At 44.8% G+C, this 20,890-nt stretch overlaps 1 protein-coding gene across 3 annotated transcripts in view; it reads left to right on the top strand.

Annotated features, from left to right (window-relative positions):
- Positions 1–6,368, top strand: part of LOC140730726 (ribosome-binding protein 1-like) — a 155,005-nt gene extending 148,637 nt beyond the window's left edge. For all 3 annotated transcript variants that reach the window (XM_073051547.1, XM_073051544.1, XM_073051545.1), the window contains 2 exons: positions 4,411–4,554; positions 5,805–6,368. In XM_073051547.1, coding sequence (XP_072907648.1) covers positions 4,411–4,554; positions 5,805–5,867 — 207 coding nt within the window. In that variant the 3' untranslated portion in view covers positions 5,868–6,368. The remainder of the gene's footprint in view (positions 1–4,410; positions 4,555–5,804) is intronic.
- Positions 6,369–20,890: the final 14,522 nt, after the last annotated feature.

Genomic DNA, 20,890 nt, shown 5'->3' with positions numbered 1-20,890 from the left:
ATGCCCTGACCAATCAGGAAACGATCAACTTCTGCTTTGAATACACCCACAGACTTGGCCTCTACTGCAGTTTGTGGCAGAATGTTCCACATTCTCTGGCTAAATAAAATTCCTGCTTGCCTCTGTTCTAAAACATCGCCCGCTCAGTGTTGAGGCTGTGCATCCTGGTTATGGATATCTCCACCACAGGAAACTTCCTCTCCACATCCACCCTATCTCGTCCTTTCAACATCAGATACATTTCAATGAGATCCCCACGCACTCTTCTGAATTCCAGTGAGTACAGGCTCAAAGCTGCCAAACGCTTCTCAAATTTTAACCCCATTCATTCCCAAAATCATCGTGGTGAACCTCCTCTGGACTTTCTCCAATGACAACACATCCTTTCTGAGTTATGGGGCCAAAACTGTTGACCATACTCCAAGTACAGTCTGACTAGTGTCTTATAAAGCCTCAGCATTATCTCCTTGCTTTTATATCCTATTCTCCGTGAAATAAATGCCAACATTACATTTGCCGCCTTTACCACAGACTTGACCTATAAGTTAACCTTCTGGGAGTCTTGCTTGAGGACTCCTGCACCTCTGATGTTTGAACCTTCTCCCCATTTAGATAATAGTCCACACTATTGTTCCTTTTACCAAAATGCATTATCATACATTTCCCAACACTATTTCACACCATTTTGCCCATTCTTCCAATTTGCCTAAATCCTGCTACAATCGCATTGCTTCCTCAGCACTACCTACCCTTCCACCTATCTTCGTAACATGTGCAATTTGCCACAAAGCCATCAATTCCATATTCCAAATCATCAACAAAAAATGTGCAAAGTAGCAGTCCTAATACCGATCCCTGAGGAACAGCACTGGCCACTGGCAGCCAGAAAAGGCCCCCTCCATTTCCATTTGCTGCCTCCTGGCTGTCAGCCATTTCTCTATCCAGTATCTTTCCTGTAACACCATAGGATTTTATCTTGTTAAGCATCCTCGTGTGGCACCTTATCAAATGCCTTCTGAAAATCCAAGTAAATGACATCCACTGCCTCTCCTTTGTCCACCCTGCTTGTTACTTCCTCAAAGAACTCTAACAGATTTGTCAGGCAAGGTATCTCTTTACAGAAACCATGCTGACTTTGACTTATTTTAAGTCGCTAAGTACCCAGAAACCTCAACCTTAATAGTAGACTTACAACACTTTTCCAACCACTGAGGTTAGGCTAACTGGCCTATAATTTACTTTCTTTTGCCTTCCTCCCTTGAAGAGTGGAGTGACATTTTCAATCTTCCAGTCCTCTGGGACCATGGCAGAATCAAGTGATTCTTGAAAGATCATGACCAATGCATGTATTATCTCTTCAGCAAACTCTCTCAGGACTCTGGGATGTAGTCTTTCTGGTCCAGGTGACTTATCCACCTGAAGACCTATGAGTTTGCCTAGCACTTTTTCTTTGTAATAACAATGGCACTCACTCCTGCTCCCTGACACTCACGGACCTCTGGCACACAGCTAGTGTCTTCCACAGTGAAGACAGATGCAAAGTACCTATTAAGTTCATCTGCCATTTCTTTGTCCCCTATTACTACCTCACCAGCATCATTTTCCAGTGGTCCAGTACCAATTCTCACCTCCCTTTTATTACTTGTATAACTGAAAAAAAAACCTTTAGTCTCCTGGTTTATATTATTGACTAGTTTGCCTTCATATTTCATCAGCTCCATTCTTGGTAGCATTTTTAGTTGCCTGTTGTTGGATTTTAAAAGCTTCCCAGTCATCTAACTTCCCACTCACTTTTGCTACCTTATAATCCCTTTGCTTGGCTTTTACATAGTCCTTAGCTTCCCTTGACTGCCACGGTTCCCTATCCCTGCCATTTGAGAACAACTTCTTCTGTGGAACATATCTATCCTGCTATTCCCAGAAACTTCAGCTGTCTCTGCTCTGCTGTCATCCCAACCAGTACCCTCCTCCACCTGAACAAGCTCCTCTCTCGTGCCTCTGTAATTCCCTTTATTCCATTGTGATACTGAAACATGTGACTTATGCTTCTCCCTTTCGAATTTCAGTATAAACCCGGACACTAATTAGATTTACCAGAAGGCTGCCTGGTCTTGAGGCCCTAAGTGGTGTTGGATACCAATGTTTTTTTTAATCTAAAGGTTCTTTGGAAATCAGGGATGAGGCATAGAACTTGCAGCCATCTTACTAAGTGTTACAAGAGTGGAAAACGAACAAGATGAGCCCAGAGAACAAAGGAAAAAGTAATTGTGGCCGTCTCGTACTCAGACTAAAGATAACAAAAAAATCCAGTGATAACAATTAACTTGTACAACGGCCAGATTCAAGTGGCAGGACACCCCGCTGCAGAAAACTAAGAAGCTTCGAGAAAAATACAGAAGCAACTGTACTGTAATTACTGGAAAATTCATTGAACAGATGATTATATAAAAATACAAGCAAGCTTAAGGAAGTTAAAACCAATGAAAAATAAGAATTCTCCACCCTAATCCAACAGTTACAAGGCAAGATTGCATAAGCTAAGACTTTATTCCCTCTGTCGTAGGCGGCTGGATGGTGACCTGATTGGGTGATGTAAGGTCATGAAGCAAACAGAGTAAAAGCTGACTTTATTCCAGGGTGGGGCTGCTAAAAATAAGAGGGCATGGGTGAGAGATCAAGAGCACCTCCTTTGTGCAAAGGGTGGAGTGTGTTTAGGATGTGCTGCCAGAAGTAGCAGCAGAAGTGGGCACATTAGCAAAGTTTAAAAGCCACCCAAGTATGTACCATGCATAGGAGAAGTTTAAAGAGCTATGGGCCAAGTGTGGGCAGATGGGACCTGCTTGCTGGGCCACGCGGTTCCTGTGGATGAACTGGGATGAAGGACCTGTTTCCATGCTATATAATTCTGGAATGGAAGTTTCCAAACTGGGGTTCACGGACCACTTGGTCAGTGGCAGGGGTCCAGGGAACCCCTGCTCTAGAATTCACAGGACTCGTGGGCAGCTCGAACATGGAGTGAGGAAACTTCTATCAACATTGTGTCATGATTGAAGGTTTTCCTGAACCCAGTCCCATCATGGCAGCTTGTTTATTATTGCGAGTGGAAGCAAGAGTAAGGAGGTAATGCCTTGGATGTGGAGATGCCACCTGGAGAACTGAGTGCTGAGCTAGTCTCCCTGTCTAGGAATGCACCAGAAGACATTCAGAGAAGGTTTACTCGGCAGGCACCTGGGAAGGGGGAAAGTTCGGGTAGGGTGGGCCTGTATTTTGAGGAATGAGAAGGGACTCCATTGAAATGTAAGATCCTGAGGGGTTTTGCCATATCAGATGTTCCCTTTTCTTCCCCAGGGTAAAAAAATTGTCAAATACCAGAGAACGCATTTATAAAGTTAAAGGAAAGGATGACGTGAGGGTTGAGCTTTTCTTACGTAGAGTGAGGTAGTTTGCTGGAGTTTAACTGGCTTTTAGATAAACACATGGGTAGGAAGGGAGTAGAGGGGAGGGCTGAGTATAAATTAGTTTTTGTGGCTGCCTGTAAGGAGATGAATCTCATGATTGTATACATATTTTGGTAATGAAAGTACTTTGAACTTGTAACAAAATTGGCACAGCATCATGGGCTGAGTAGCCTGTTCTATGTTCTTGTGGGAAGATTGGGAAAGAAGGGGTAACTAGTGGCACTGTAGTGTAGTGGTTAGCACAGCACTTTACAGTGCCGGCGATCCGGGTTCAATTCCCACCGCTGCCCGTAAGGAATTTGTACAAATTCCCCTGTGACCATGTGGGGGGTTCCTCCCACATTCCAAAGGTGTACTATTTGGTCATTGTAAATTGCCAAATTTAGGTTTGGATTAAGTCAGGGTTTACTGAACGGCACAGCTCGAAGGGCTGAAGGGTCTTCTATGGGCTGTACCTCAATATCAAATGAGCTGAGGGTGAGTAGTGAATGGGGAAGGGATGGTTAGTTGCGACGGTGAGGGGCAGTCAGTGAGTTTTCTCCTTCCCTTGTGATGCTCCTGTTCCGCACATGTCCCTTCCTTTGGCCAGCTCCATGTTGACAGCAATGTACCACCTTGGTGCTTACTCAGCCCACTAGCCTTTGAAATGTGAATGCCAAGGTATTTACATCAGTTGTTTTTCAGTCTTTGGAGTTTTTTTTATATCGATTTGATTGCATTTCTTTTTTCTACTGTATATACCACAAGAAAATGAACCTCGGGGTAGTATATGGTGACATGTACATACTTTAGAATCCCTCCAGCCGTCCCAACACTCTTCCTGTATTTTCACCTCCCCCACTCTCGCCCCCTTTTCTCACTGGCTGGTTATTGAATCTGCCCTTACAGAGCCTGTCGGAGACGGTTTCTGTACCTGAGAAACTATATTTTCACTGAATCTCTGTGTTGTTAGGAAAGGCTTGACAAGGAAAAGAAAATGACCAAGGACTTGGGCCAAGCTGCCACGAAACTACAGCAGATGCTGAGGGCCACCCAGGAACAACTGGACAAGGAGAAGGAGACCGTGGGCAGGCTGCTGGCTGAAGGGCAGGGAAAGGTAGGTGGATGAGCGGGCACCACAGAGCGGCGGTAAACTTCTCCCAGCGGATGTCTCATCCAGGATTTCCCATTGCTTTTTTCACTCTTGTTCCCTCATGCTGGTCGCTTTTCCGGTCTGAGAACCTTTGACGGTGAAGGGTGTGGGATCTGAAACGTTTTAACACTTGCAGTCCTGGTGACGTCCCAGCTGGTCATGGGTGGTGCCAGTCTGCGGAGATGCATTGTAGCATGGCCCATGAATGGGCAGCTTTTTGGGCAAACAGACATTGGGTGTGGAGTGTGGGCATCAGTGTGGACGCTGGCACTGTTGGGATCCACTGAGCAGCAGCTGAAACTCGTTCTCAGTGCTCACAGGGTTGTCCTATCTCCTGGTCCACCATCAGGCAGCTGGTTTTGCCTCCATCGTGCGGCAGCTCGAGCCGCAGTCTCCCAGGACCAGGTTCAACCCCAACCTGGAGGTGATGTCTGTGCGGAGATTGTCTGCCCTCTCTGTGTCCATTTGGGCTTCCCTTGGGTCCTCTGCTTTCCCCCTGTCCCAGAGGCATGCAGTTGGCTTCTGTGAATTGCTTCCAGTGTGTTGGTGAAGATAGAATCCAGGGGAAGGGGAAGTTGATCGGAGTATGTTAACAGTAAATAGCGTTGGTGTAAATGGATGTTAATGGTTGGTGTTGGCTTCAGCCAAAGGGCCTAATCCTGTGCTAAAGTCTAATAGCCTCAGGATTCGGGGGAGTAGATTTAGGACGGAGATGAGGAGGAACTGCTTTTCCCAGAGAGTGGTGAATCTGTGGAATTCCCTGCCCAATGAAGCAGTGGAGGCTACCTCAGTAAATATATTTAAGACAAGGTTGGATAGGTTTTTGCGTAGTAGGGGAATTGAGGGTTATGGGGAAAAGGCAGGTAGGTGGAGATGAGTCCATGGCTAGATCAGCCATTATCTCATTGAATGGCGGAGCAGGCTCAACTGGCCTCCTATTTCTTATGTTGTTATGTACATTCTTATGTTCTTAAAACGTTAACTCTTTCTCTTCCCACTGAGGGCCTGCTGAATGTGCTGTACTTTTTTCCTTTCAGGCCATTGGGCTCTAATCTGAATATGCATTCTGAACACACATGACCCCCCACCCCACCCCATCCTCCCTCCTGCCCCACCAATGAAAGCCACTGCCCCTGTGAGCGAGTCCTATCGGGACCTGATATGGTGGAACCACTGCTCCACGTCTGTTTACTGTGCTCTGTTTGTTTGTTTAGGGAGAAGAGAAGCAGGGACCAATGGCAGAGGAGGACGGACTGAAGGAGGGAACATCTGTCTGAAGAACAGCCAGCTGATGTAAACACTACTCAATCTTGCCAGATGCCTTACAGTTATAATAATTCTTATGCCATTCCTAAACCACCCACTCAGTATTGTACTGTAGTTCATTGAAGAGTTAGTGAGTCAATCACAATGTTGAGAAAAGTTGCAGCCATCAATTTTTTTTTTTAAAAAGAGCTTTATTTGATTATTCCTTTCCCATCAGTCCAAGACACATTCCATCAGATTGTCCAAATCACTGATGACCTGCTGCCTACCTTGTAAACAAAAGGGCCTCTCAGCTCTGTTTACACATTAAAGGATGTACTTACGGGAAGCGTACAATTGTGCAATTTATTATTACTTCTCCACGAAGGAAATGGAGGACAGGGGAAGAGTTTGCAAACTTTATCCAGCAGTGATCCAGACCTCTGCCCGTAACCTAATCAGGTCCTCAAGAGGCTCCTTCCTGTTTTTTTTCCCAAAGTTGTCCATCGAATCAATAAAATGCTGTAACCATTTGAGTGTGGCCTAGTCTTTTCACTGGAGGGTGTCACACAGTGGGACAACCGCTCCATCTTGTGGCCACTCTGCACCTCATCATTTGCACAACTGATTACACTCTCTAGGTGGGACCTCCATATATTGATTAAGGAAACTGTCCTGAACACATTTGACAAGCTCTGTCATATCCAGCCGAGTGTAATTGTAATGATCTTCATGAGAAGGAAATCAGGTAAAGAAGGGATTTGGCATGCTTCATTGAACAGTGCATTAAGTATACGAGTCGGTAAATTTAGTATCAAAGTACTATACGTCACTATATACATCTCTGAGATTCATTTTCTTGAAACACAATAGAATCAATGATAACTGCACCCAACAGGATGGGCAAAAAACCAATGGGCAAAAGACAAAGAAAGAAAATAATAGTAAATAAATAAGCAATAAATATCAAGAGCATGAGACGAAGTCCTTGAAAGTGAATCCATAGTTTGTTTCCATACCAGACCATAATGGCAGCCAGTCACTGCTTGTCTGTAGAAGTTTTAGGTGACATACCAAATCTTCGCAAACTTCTCCTCAGTTCCTTGGTCTTGCTGACGTTGAGTAAGAGGTTGTTGTGGCTCCACTCAGCCAGATTTTCAATCTGCCCCCGATATGCTAATTCGGCCAACGGCACTGGTGTCATCAGTAAACTTGAATAAGGTATTGAAGCTGTAGTTAATGCATTCCTGCACTCTCCAAGCTCTGACCCTGCCGATTACCAGCATTTTGTTGTTTTGGTACCATTTTGCCGTTGCATTTATCACTTGACTCCAGGGAAAACAATGGCTCAGTATTAGAGAACTGGCAGGGGTTGAACCGGCAGCTGCGTGGATTGTTCCCACGCCTGTTCTCGGCATTCCATGCCTCTATCACTGGGGCAAGAGGCAGGTCCGAACTGCACACGAGCCAGAGACTGGGTGTGTTGAGTCTGGCTGCAAAAACTCGCAGCCTCTTAGTCGAAAGGTCAAATTTTCTTCTGAGCGAGAGAGAGTGATAGAGTTGGGGTGGGGGGCGTGGGCTGATAGGGGTATAACATTGGATTAGTGTGAGTGGGTTTTGATAACATGGAAGGGTCTGTTTCTGACCTGTGTGACTATGATCGGCCCATGCAGTTGTTTATGTTTCAATAAGGTTATAGTTGACCATAGTCCCCTCCTGATCAATCTAAAATCCATGTACAGTATGGCACCCTGATAAAAAGGAGCCACAAGAGACTCAGCAAGCCAGGCAGCATCTATGGGGAAAAAAAACTGTCAATGCAGATGGAGTTCAAGCCAAATAAGTGTGAGGTGGTTCATTTTGGTAGGTCCAATATAATGGCAGAATATAGTATTAATGGTAAGATGCTTGGCAGTGTGGAGGACCAGAGGGATCTCGGGGTCCATAGCACACTCAAAGCTGCTGCGCGGATTGGCTCTGTGATTAAGAAGGCTTACAGTGTATTGGCTTTCATCAATCGTGGAATTGAATTTAGGAGCCGAGAGATAATGTTGCAGCTATATAGGACCCTGGTCAGACCCCACTTGGAGTACTGTGCTCAGTTCTGGTCGCCTCACTATAGGAAGGATGTGGAAACCATAGAAAGGGTGCAGAGGAGATTTACAAGGATGTTGCCTGGATTGGGGAGCATGCTTTTTGAGAATAGGTTGAGTGAACTCGGCCTTTTCTCCTTGGAGCGACGGAGGATGAGAGGTGACCTGGTAGAGGTGTGTAAGGTGATGAGAGGCACTGAACGTGTGGATAGTCAGAGGCTTTTTCCCAGGGCTGAAATGGCTAACACAAGAGGGCACAGTTTTGAGGTGCTTGGAAGTAGGTACAGAGGAGATGTCAGGGGTAAGTTTTTTACACAGAGTGGTGAGTGTGTGGAATGGGCTGCCAGTGGAGGCGGATACGATAGAGTCTTTTAAGAGACTCCTGGACCGGTACATGGAGCTTAGAAAAATAGAGGGCTATGGGTAAAGCCTAGGTAGTTCTAAGGTAAGGACATGTTCAGCACAGCTTTGTGGGCCAAAGGGCCTGTATTGTGCTGTAGGTTTTCTATGTTTCAGGCCAAGACCCTTCCCTCAGTCCCCAGCATTTTGTGTGTTTGCTGCACAGGAGCTTGTCAGTTGCCTCTTTTCACTGAGGAGCACTTGAGCAGGGTGTGATGAACAGCAATGACTTCTTGAATCTATTGCAAGAACTACATACCCGGAAAATCTTCTGCAACGGGGAATTTTGTAAGTGGGAAGTCTCTGACAGGCTGCATTGTTGTGAGCATTTTGGTGTGGCAGGTTTGCTGTGCCGTGGGCAGTGCATTGTTTGTCCTGGCCTGCAGTAGCTCTAAATCAAAGGCTTATTAGTACAATCTGACCGCGAGCCAAACCAGACCTTACACATTGCACAGGGACAGGAAACTCATGGACCCCAGCAGAGGTCAATGGTCAAAGTTCGGAGTAAATACATGATCTAAGTACGCGTCTGTCACCATATACTACCCCCAGATTTAATTTCTTGTGGGCATTCACAGTAGATGCAAAGAAATACAATAGAATCAATGGAAAATTACACATGAAGATGGGCAAACAATGTGCAAACTACAAATACAAAAACAGCAACAAATAGTAATGAATAATACTGAGTCTGTGAAAGTGGCTCTAGGTTGTTGATTCAGTTCAGGGTTGAGGTTAGTGAAGATACCCAAGATGGGTCAGGAGCCTGATGGTTCAGAAGGGGTAATAACTGTTCCTGAATCTGGTGGTATGGGACCAAAGGCTCCTGTACCATCTCCATATGAAGGTGAGATCACTCTAGGAGTGTATTTGGAGTTGAACTGATCCAGTGAGCAGAAAGCAGTAACGACACCTCATTCTCTGCTTTGGGAGCTGGCAGGCCAATGGTATGAACGTTGTATATTCCCATTTCCCCCACCTGATGTCCATTTCCCACTGCCAACAGTTCACCCAGGGTCCCTCAACCTTTCGTTACCTTTTCCATCCACAGAAACCCCCCCAACCCCCATCCATGGGCTTATAGCAACAGCTTGATAAGGGTGGCATTCCAGTGTGACAGTTCAGTGTCGGTGACCCGGGCTCAGTTCCTGCTGCTGCCTGCAGGAAGCTTGTACATTCTCCCTATGACCACGTGAGTTTCTCAGAGGCGCTCTGTCTCCTCCCACACTCCAAAGACGTGCGGGTTGGGGGTCAGTGAGTTGTGGGCGTGCTTTGTTGGCACCGGAATTGTGGCGACACTGGAGGATTGCGCAGGTGGCAGCCTGCGTGTTGGCCATTGATATGCTTCAGTGTACTGGTCTTTTAAAACCTGCTCTGTGCAATGGGGCAAGAGCCTGCAGAGTAGTGAAGGCAGCCCAGTGCATCACTGACTCCATCTACACTTCCTGCCGCCTCCGAAAAGCAGCCAATGTAATCAAAGACCCCGTGCGTTTTATCTTCTGCCCTCTTACATCCGGCAGAAGGTACTAAACTCAAGACAGGCACACCAGGCTCAAAGACAGATTTTATTCTGCCTTTATTAGACACTTGAACAGACCTCTGGATCTCTCCGTTGACCTCACGGTCTCCCTTGCACATTGACTACCTGCACTGCTCATTCTCAGTAGTGGTATCGCTGTATTCTGTGTTCTGTTCTAGTAGCTACTTGCACTGTGTGGTGGTTCTCCATTGTGTCTGATGAGAGGAAACCTGTGCGGGAGAGTCTTTAAAGTGGAAAAGCCATTGACTGGGGCAGTTCCAGTCTCGCACCCTCAGAAGTCCGGGCCCAGCAGTCCAAGCAAGCACCACCAGCTGAGGTCTTCCTTGGTTGCAGTGGAGGACCATGACTTCTACTGTGCTTATTATGCCCTTCACTCTCCACGGAGCGTGGCTGAATCACCTTCAGCAATCTCACTGTAGATTTCATCCACCCAGTCCACTGGGGCTGACTTCACGTGCTAGGACAGGCACGTCCCTGCCTCACCGGGGTACGAGGCCGCTGCTACCCTCACCTGGTTTAGTCCGCTGGTCAAAGTGGTGTACCGCTGTCGCATGGAAACTGTTACTTGGAGCCACAGGTGACAGCTGGGTGTCTGGTGGGGACCAAAGGTGAGTGAGCTGTCCCACAATGGAGATGACAAGCCTTTCACACACACATTGTATGGTTCACATTGAAAACTAAGCTTTGAACTATATCTTGGTACGTATGACAACAAGGAACCAATGACCACCCTCACCCCCCCCCCATTAACTAAACTCATCACTTCCCCTCATCCTGGTTCCAGTTGACCATCCCCTCTCCCTCATCTGGTTCCAGCTACCACCTACTAATCCCTGTTTCACCTTTCCCTCTCACTTCCATACTGTGGCTATCTTCCTTCGACACACTGACACAGAACCTTAACCCGAAATATTGACCTCTTCCCTTTGCCTCATTCGTTCTGCATTGGGATTTCTCACTATATCGTAGGAAGGATATGGAAGCTTTCGAAAGGCGCAGGGGAGATGCTGTCTGGACTAGAGAGCACGTCTCATGAGGAAAGGGTGAGTGAGCTCATGCTTTTCTCTCTGGAGTGGCAACATGATTGAGGAGGGCAAGATGATAGAATGGAGAGTCGGAGGCTTTTTCCTCCAGAGTGTAATGGCTAATACAAGAGGTATTTCTTTACTCAGAGAGTGATAGCTGTGTGGAATGAGCTTCCTGTAGAAGTAGTAGAGGCCAGTTCAGTTGTGTCATTTAAGGTAAAATTGGATAGGTATATGGACAGGAAAGGAGTGGAGGGTTATGGGCTGAGTGCGGGTAGGTGGGACTAGGTGAGATTAAGAGTTCGGCACGGACTAGGAGGGCCGGAATGGCCTGTTTCCGTGCTGTGATTGTTATATGGTTATATGGTATTAACTGTAAGGTGATTGGAGGTAAGTGTGTGTGTGGGGGAGGGGGGTGTCAGAGCTAAGTTTTCCTTACACAGTGGTGAGTGTGTGGAACATTCTCAGGGGTGGTGGTTGAGGCAGATACATTAGGGACATTGAAGAAACTCTTAGATAGGCAAATGGATGATAGTAAAATTGAGGGCCACGTGTGACAGAAGGTTTAGATTGATCTTAGAGTAGGTTAAAAGGTTGGCATGACATTGTGGGCCAAAGGACCTGTACTGGGCTATGATGTACTATAATCCAATTTTCTGAGCTGGCTAGTTTATCTGACCCACATGACCTAAGCTGCTCAGTAAATGAAACGGTTGATTCTTTCAACGATATCTTGACAAATATCTTGGCAATGATATAGTAGTCATGGGAGATTTTAACATGCAGGTTGATGGGGAAAATCAGGTTGATAATGGATCCCAAGAGAGTGAGTTTGTTGAATGCCTGAGAGATAGCTTTTTAGAACAGTTTGTCGTTGAGCCTACCAGGGGATCAGCTATACTGGATTGGGTGTTATGTAATGAATTGGAGGTGATTAGGGAGCTAAAGGTAAAAGAACACTTAGGAACCAGTGATCACAATATGATTGTGTTCAATTTGAAATTTAATAGGGAGAAAGTAAAGTCTGATGTAGCAGTATTTCAGTGGAGTAAGGGAAATTACAGTGGTATGAGAGAGGAGTTGGCCAAAGTAAACTGGAAGGAGCTGCTGGCAGGGATGTCAGCAGAGCAGCAATGGTGTGTGTTTCTAGGAAAAATGAGGAAGGTGCAGGACATGTTTATTCCAATAATGAAGAAATACTCAAATGGTAAAATAGTACAACCATGGATGACAGGGAAGTCAAGCTATCGTAAGAGCAAATACAAGACAAAAATTAGTGAGAAGATAGAGGATTGGGAAGTTTTTAACAACCTACAGAGAGCAAATAAAAAATATCATTAGAAGGGAAAAGATAAAATCTGAAAGCAAGCTAGCAAATAACATCAAAGTGGATAGTAAAAGTTTTTTCCAAGTATGATTAAAAATAAAAGAGAAATGAGAGTGGATATAGGACCGCTAGAAAATGAAACAGGAGAAATAATAATGGGGGACAAGGAGATGACTAATGAACTAAGTGAGTATTTTGCATCAGCCTTCACAGTGGAAACACTAGCAGTATGCCTGATATTGTAGTGTGTGAAGGAAAAGAAGTGGGTGCAGTTACTATTACAAGAGAGAAGGTGCTCAAAAAGCTGAAAGACCTAAAGGTACATAAATCACCTGGACCAGAGGAACTGCACCCTCAGGTTCTGAAAGAGATAGCGTTAGGGATTGTGGTGGCATTAGAAATGATCTTTCAAAAATCATTGGACTCTGGTATGGTGCCAAGGGACTGGAAAATTGCAAATGTTACTCCATTCTTTAAGAAAGGAGGAAGGTAGCAGAAAGGAAATATTGACCTCAGTGGTTGGGAAGATGTTAGAGTCAGTTGTTAAGGATGAGGTGATGGAGTACTTGGTGACACAAGACAAGATAGTACAAAGTCAGCATGGTTTCCTTAATGGAAAATCCTGCCTGATGAACCTGTTGGAATTCTTTGAGGAGATTACAAGTAGGATAGATAAAGGAGATGCAGTGGATATTGTGTTTTTGGCCTTTCAGAAGGCCTCTGACAAGGTGCCACACATGAGGCTGCTTACCAAGTTAAGAGCCCATGGTATTACAGGAAAGTTACTAACATGGTTAGAGCATTGGCTGACCGGTAGGAGGCAGTGAGTGGAAATAAAAGGATCCTTTTCTGGTTGGCTGCCAATGACTAGTGGTGTTCCGCAGGGGTCGGTGTTGGGACCACTTCTTTTTATGCAGTCTATAAATGATTTAGATGATGAAATAGATGGCTTTGTTGCCAAGTTTGCAGATGATACGAAGATTGGTGGAGGGGCAGGTAGTGTTGAAGAAACAGGAAGGTCGCAGATTAGGAGAATGGGCAAGAAAGTGGCAAATGAAATACAATATTGGAAAATGCATGGTCATTCGCTGTGGTGTTAGAAATAAATGTGTGGACTATTTTCTAAATGGGGAGAAAATCCAGGAATCTGAGATACAGAGGGACTTGGGAGTCCTTGTGCAGAACACCCTTAAAGGTTAACTTGCAGGTTGAGTCGGTGGTGAAGAAGGCAAATGCAATGTTAGCATTCATTTCAAGAGGTCTAGAATATAAGAGCAAGGATGTGATGCTGAGGCTTTATAAGGCACTGGTGAGGCCTCACCTTGAGTATTGTCAACAGTTTTGGGCCCCTCATCTAAGAAAAGATGTGCTGACGTTGGAGAGGGTCCAGAGGAGGTTCACCAGGAATGAAAGGGTTATCATAAGTGGAACATTTGACGGCTCTGGGTCTGTACTCACTGGAATTCAGAAGGATGAGGGGTGATCTCATTTAAACCTTTTGCATGTTGAAAGCCAAAGACAGAGTAGAAGCAGAAAGGGTGGGAGAGTCTAGGACAAGAAGGCACAGCCTCAGGATAGAGGGGCACCCTTTCAAAACAGAGATGCGGATAAATTTCTTCAGCTAAGGGGTGGTGAATTTGTGGAATTTGTGGTCACATGCGGCTGTGGAGGCCAGGTCATTGGGTGTATTTAAGGCAGAGACTGATAGGTTCTTGATTGGACATGGCATCATAGGTTACAGGGTAAAGGCTGGGAACCGGGGTTGAGGAGGAGAAAAAAAAGGATCAGCCATGATTGAATGGCGGAGCAGACTCGATGGTAGCCAGATGGCCTAATTCTTCTCCTATGTCTTATGGTCATATGGTCTAAATATATTGAGCACAGTGGCCCCACTTAGGGTTGAAAAGAAATCACTTTGGAGAACATCACCATGGTTGAACAATTCTGTCCATGAACTCAAGAGGTCATGCAGAACAGCTCAGAGGAAATAGAGAAAAATTGGACTAGATGTTCACTGTATCATTTTCAAGGAAAAACTAAGCTCCTTTAACTCTGCTATATGCTCTGCAAGAAAAACCCATTTTCCAAGATTATTACAGAGCATAGTGGTAATTCAAGACTATTGTTCTCAACTAGAAACTGACTGTTGAACTCTGCCCCAACCTATGATGTCCTCATTCATGCTTCTACCACAAAATGTGAGGAAATAGCAATATGTTTCATCCATTAGGAAGTGTATAGGTTCAGGTCCTGGTAACCTCTAACCTCTTAAAATATGGCAATCATGTCAAAATTTGCAAGTGTTTTTGATACAGAACTCTATAAGATTGTAACAAAGAGTAAACTGTCTACCTTGTCCCCACCATACTTTTTAAAGACTCTTTTAATAGTATTTTCAATTCTGTTACAAAAATTACTAACACATCCCTTGAAACTGGAGTTTTTCCAGATGCTTTCAAAACTGTGGCTGTCAAATTCCTACTTAAAAAGCCAATAGTGAAGTACTAGCTAACTACAGACCTATATCAAATCTTACATTCCTGGGCAAGGTTCTTGAGAAAGTTATTTTCAACCAACTCAACAACTTTCTGAATGAGGAAATATTCTAGAGAAGTTCCAGTCAGGTTTCAGAGCAAACCACAGCATGGAGAAGGCCCTCACTTGTAAGAAAAATGGTCAGCGACCTGTCACCAACAAAGTCTCAGTTCTAATTCTTCTAGATCTTAGTGCAGTCTTCGACACAATTGAATGCAACATTCTCCTAGATCACTTTGGGAAATGGGCTGGCCTTGCTGGTGATGCCTTAATTGGTTTTGCTCATATATCTAACAGAGAATTTTTTTTCTGTCTTGGAGACAATTTTTCCAAGAGGTATGATGTACCTTTTGGTGTTACTCAGGGAAGCTGTCTTGGTCCCCTACTCCTCTCCTTACATGTGCTCCCCTTAGGAGACATCATCAGGGAGTGTAAACTTGATTTCCACAGTTATGCAGATGACACACAGTTGTATATATCTCAGATGAACCTGATGATGATAACATCCTATTTTCTCACTGACCTCTGGTATGGCTGCAATAAAAAAATGGTTGAGCAATAATTTCCTAAAACTAAATGAAGATAAAGCTGAAATACTTCTGTTGGGCCCAAAGCCAAAGGAGTTATACTTCTTGATAAACCTGGGAACTTGTAAGATCAGAGTAACCTGGCAGTTTATTGAGATTTGGATTTTAAATCCCACAAAAAAAGTGACAGAGTAGCATTTCTACACTTGAGAAATATTACAAAATTACATCTGTCTCTGTTACATAATGATTCTGAAAAATTAACTTACACTGATATATTGAATAGACTGTACTGTTCACTATAATACAATGTACTGTTTACTGGCCTTCCAAAGCAATCTATTGACAAACTTTAACTCATTCAGAACACTGCTGCTAGACTTTTAACCAAAACCAGGATGAGGGAAAATATCACTCCCATTCTAGCTTCTCTGCTTCGGTTTCCGGCATTAAAAAAAAATTGATTTTAAAGTTCTTTTACTTGTTTTTAAAGTTCTTAGTGGTCTGGGACCAGATTACATCACAGAATTGTTTTTTGTTTTATAATCCGGCTCAAGCCCTCAGGTCTTCTTCCACCTGTCTCTTCAATGTAAACAATCTCCCTCCAGAGATAACTGGCAGGCCAGCTTTTGTGAACTGAGCTCCTAAACTGTGGAAATCAATACCTCAAACTGTAAGGAGTGCAGACTCAATTGATGCTTTTAAATGCCAGCTCAAAGCCTATTTATTTAACCTTGCTTTTAGTCATTTTTAGTCTTTTCATGTTGTTCTTTTATGCCACTGTAAAGCACCTTGAAATACATCATTACTATGAAAAGTGCTCTATAAATAAAGTTGTTATTATTATTACAAGACTTTGGTCAATTCACACAGAGTATTGTGAGCAGTTTGTGCCCCTTATCTAAGAAAAGATAGCACTAGAGAGGGTCCAGAGGAGGTTCACGAGAATGATTTCAGGAGTGAAAGGGCTAACATATGAGGAGGGTTTGATGGCTCTGGGCCTGTACTCACTGGAGTTTAGAAGAATGAGAGCGGATCTCATTGAAGCAAATTGAATATTGTAAGGGTGGACATGGAGAAAGTCTTTCATACAGTGGAGAGACATAGGACCCAAGGCCACAGCCTCAGAATAAATGGACGTCCATTTGGAACAGAGATGAAGAGGGATTTCTTAAGCCAGAGGGTGGTGAATCTATGGAGTTCATGGCTACAGATGGTTGTGAAGGCCAAATCTTTGGGTATACTTAAAGTGGAGGTTAATAAGTTCTTGATTACTCAGAGCATCAAAGGTTACGAGGAGAAGGCAGGAAAATAGGGTTGAGAAGGGTAATAAATCAGCCACGTTGGAATGGTGGAGCAGACTTAATGGGCCAAATGGCCTTATTCTGCTCCTATGTCTTAAGATCTATGGTCACTGTGTGGCCTAATGAGGCGATCTCTATGCCTCACGACTGTTCTGAATGGACTAGCTTCGCTATTCAAGGAGGCTATCACAAATGGAGTGAATACAGATCTTGAGGTGTATGCCTCATCTGCAACTGTGAGCATTTAGATGAAACTGGTACCTCAAGATCGGTCATCTTACGGCCCAACCAGAAGCCCTGGCTGAACACAGAGGTGCGCTCCCTTCTAAAGGCCTGGAATCTCAGGATGCTGACTTCAAGTCTGGAGACAGAACAGCTCTCAAAGCACCCAAGTGAGACCTTATTTCAAGCAATCAAAGACTTTGTATGCACAAAGAATTCAGGACAGCTGTCTGGTAAGGATACCTGTACCAGTGATGCCTCTTTCCCTGATGCTCCAATCAACATTTCTGCATGGTTTGAGGCTTCCAACCCAATGCCGCCACGAAAGCTAATCCCCTCCCAGGCGAGTAGCAACCGTCTGCAGCACTGGGTTGTGAGAAAGATTCTGCAGAGAGTCAAACCTGTAAGTCAGTACTCAGAGAGTGTGCACAGCAGATCACTGGTGTCTTCACAGACATCTTCAACACTTCACCATGCCAGGCTTCTGTCCTCACATGCTTCAAATCAGCCACCGTCATCCCTGTATCAAAGATCTCTACACCCTCAGAACTAAATCACTGCAGACCTGTAGCCAATCATCATGAAGTGTTTTGAGCGGCTGATAATGAAACTCATCAAAAACTCCATTTCCTGCCACATTGGACACTCAGCAATATGCTTACTGATAGAACTGCTCTACAACAATTGCCATAGCACCTGCCATACACCTGGCCCCGACACACCTAGAAAACAAGGACATTTATATCAACATGTGGTTTCTGGATTTCAGATCAGCAGTCAACACTGTTGTCCCACAGATCTCGGTGAACAAACTCTACCCCTCGGTCTAAATACACCACTGTGCAACTGGGTGCTTGACTCCCTAACCGATGGACCTCAGACAGTCAGGATGCACAACCTCCCTCCCTCCCCATCATCCTCAACATGACTGACCCCCCCCCCGGCTGTGGGGTAAGCTCACTGCTGTAAACTCTGCTCACACACAAGTGCACAACCAAACACTCGAGTAATCACATTGTCAAGTTTGCCGATGACACGACAGTGGTGGGGCTCATCACCAGTAACGACCAGGCAGGCTACAGAGAGGAGGTGGAAGAGCTCGAGTCTTAGTTTCAGGCAAGTACCCTCTTCTTCAATGTCAACAATGCTAAGGAGATGATTATCATCTTGAGGAGAACTCGCATCCCTTTACAGTGCTGGAAACTGTGAGCACCAGCTATATACATATAATTGTGTTTTATGTATAAACACTGAACTGCTGCTGCTAACAGCAAATTTCATGGCATGCCAGTGGGGGAAAAAACCAGGTTCTGATTCTAAGGGGAGGGGTAGGCTGGGGTAAGAGGTGGCAAGGTTTAAGTGGATGCAGGTGAGGGAGGATGAAAGGCAGATGGAGAGGGGAGAGTGGGAATACGATGGAGGCTGGGAGGTGAAGGATGTAGGTGACGAAGGGCTGCAGATGGTGGAATTTGATAGAAGTGGAAGTTGGAGCATGGGACCGCACAAGGGAAGCATCATTTTGGTGGCTTTCCTACCTTAATTGCATCTTGCCAATCGTGTGACAAATTACCACTTGTAACTATTGTGGAAATATAGTCTTCATGAATTTGTAACTTTTGTAAAATGTAATGTGACAAAATGGAACCTGTGGTGTCCTAGGGTGCTTTGCTGGTTTGGATGGGAGGCTTAGGTGTGTGTGTGTGTGTGTGTGTGTGTGTGTGTGTGTGTGTGTGTGTGTGTGTGTGTGTGTGTGTGTGTGTGTGTGTGTGTGTGTGTGTGTGTGTGTGTGTGTGTGTGTGTGTGTGTGTGTGTGTGTGTGTTATGGCAGGGGGATGTTTTGACAACAGAGAAGTACAGGACACAGCCTCTAAAGACAAATCAAACAAACGTCAGGAACTAGAGATGGAGGCAGATAATGATCCTGACAATGGTGGAATATGATGGAATGGAACAACATAATTACTGCTCTCTGTAAAACGTTTAAAAGTGGTCTGACTGAGCTGTAAGATTGAAGTTATTTTCCAAATGATAGCGTGTGGAGCAGTTTCCCTTGCAAGTGGATAAAATGTGCGTATAATTTGATCTGCTCTGAATTGTATATTGGAAGACCGAGCTGAACGGTACTCGACACAAGGTCATGCTGACAGTTCAGTGGAGGTAATGGCCATGGTTTGGATTGAGAGCACAGGCATCTAATATGGCTGTCACCACTCTCACACACACACACCAGCCAGTTCCACATGAGCAGGACAAACCGACTGGTGTGATGTGATGGAAAATGAAGAGTTCCCAATTGTCGACGTCCACTGACTTGGTAACCAGTAGGGTTAATGTCTGTGAACAACCGTGTTGGTGGTTAGTGGAGCGTTCTGCAGCACCAAGTGCAGAATCAGTCAAGGTTCAATTCACACCACTACCTGTCAGAGAAAAACTCACAAAATGCAGGAGGAACTCAGCATCGATGGAAAAGGATAGACGGTTGGTGTCCTGATGAAGGCCTCAGCCTGAGATGCTGACTGTTAATTCCTCTCTGTGGACGCTGCCTGTCCAGCTGAGTTTCTCCAGAATTTTGTGTGGGTTAACCTGGATGTCCAGCATCTGCAAAACTTTGTGTTTATGACTTGCTGTCTGTCAGACGTTTGTGCGTTCTCCCTTGACTCTGTAGATTTCGTCCAGGTGCTCTAGGCTCCTCCCACATGTACAGTTTAGTGCTGGTGGGTTGTGGGCAAGATATCTTGATGCTGGAAACGTGGCGGCACCTCCAGCACGATCCTCTTACTGTGTTGGTCGTTGACACAAATGACACAGTTGACTATACGTTTCAATGTACATGTGACAAATAAAGGTAATCTTATACATTACATTCATGATCATTCGTGTTCTCTGAGCAGTGATACTAATCTCATATTTACTTACAACATAAAGGCCATTCCACCCACCTAGATTATACTAGCCCTGCTTATTTCCATGTGGCTTCTCTCCCAACTACCTGACAGCACCACCCTGCTCGTACAAACTGTTCCTACTTTGGGACAATTTACTGTGGCCAATTGACTGACCCATACCCGGACCAGAGAACTTGAGTTATGTGGAAAGCCTGGAGTGAAAGGCGATCCCATGGAGGAATGTACTCCGTCCACTAGGGGGCGCAGAGAAAATCTTTTTCCCATACAAGGGTAACAAGAAAAAGAGGGCTTGGATTGAAGCAGGAGGCTGAAAGGTGTTCTGAGGGGAAAGTCTTTTGCACAAAGAGTGATTGTTATCGGGAATGATGTGTCAGTGGAGCTGGTGGAGTCGAATAAAACTGTTTGGTTTAAAAGGCATTTGAACAGACACTCAACTGCCCAGAGAGATGGGGAAGACTGAATCCCAAAAGCAAAGCAGACTGAGAGATGATAAAGGGAGCCTTTTCTGGTTGTCTGACAGCGACTCGTAGTGTTCATACAAAGATGCCGTGGTCAAATCAACACGTACAAACAAGCTGGATGAACTCAGCAGGTTGGGCAGCATTGCAGGTTGAGCTCCTTTTCAATGGATGCTGCCCGACCTGCTGAATTCATCCAGCTTGCTTGTACGTGTTGACTCGTAGCGTTTCACAGGGGTTTGTGTTGGGACTGATTCTTTTTATGTTATATATCAATGATTTGTATGACAGAATTGATGGCTTTGTGGCCAAATTTGCGGACAATATGAAGACAGGTGGAGGGACGGGTAGCTTTGAGGAAGCAGAGAGGCTACAGAAGGACTTAGGAGAATGGCAAAGAAGTGGCAGATGGAATACTGTGTTGGGAACTGTACGGTCATGCACTTTGGCGGTAGAAATGAAAGCGTAGACTGTTTTCTAAATGGACAGTCCTCCTGCAGGATTCCCTAAAGATTAATGTGCAGGTTGAGTCTGGGGTGAGGAAGGCAAATGCAATGTTAGCATTCATTTCAAGAGGACTAGAATGGAAAAGCAAAGATGTAATGCAGAGGCTTTATAAAGCACTGGCGAAGCTTTACTTGGAGTATTGAGAGCACTTCTGGGCCTCTTATCTAAGAAAGAATGTGCTAACATTGGGGAGAGTTCAAAGGAGGTTCATG

This window comes from Hemitrygon akajei, chromosome 7, assembly GCF_048418815.1.
Source record: "Hemitrygon akajei chromosome 7, sHemAka1.3, whole genome shotgun sequence".
Classification (NCBI taxonomy): Eukaryota; Metazoa; Chordata; class Chondrichthyes; order Myliobatiformes; family Dasyatidae; genus Hemitrygon; species Hemitrygon akajei.
This window is presented reverse-complemented; position numbering and strand designations above follow the sequence as displayed.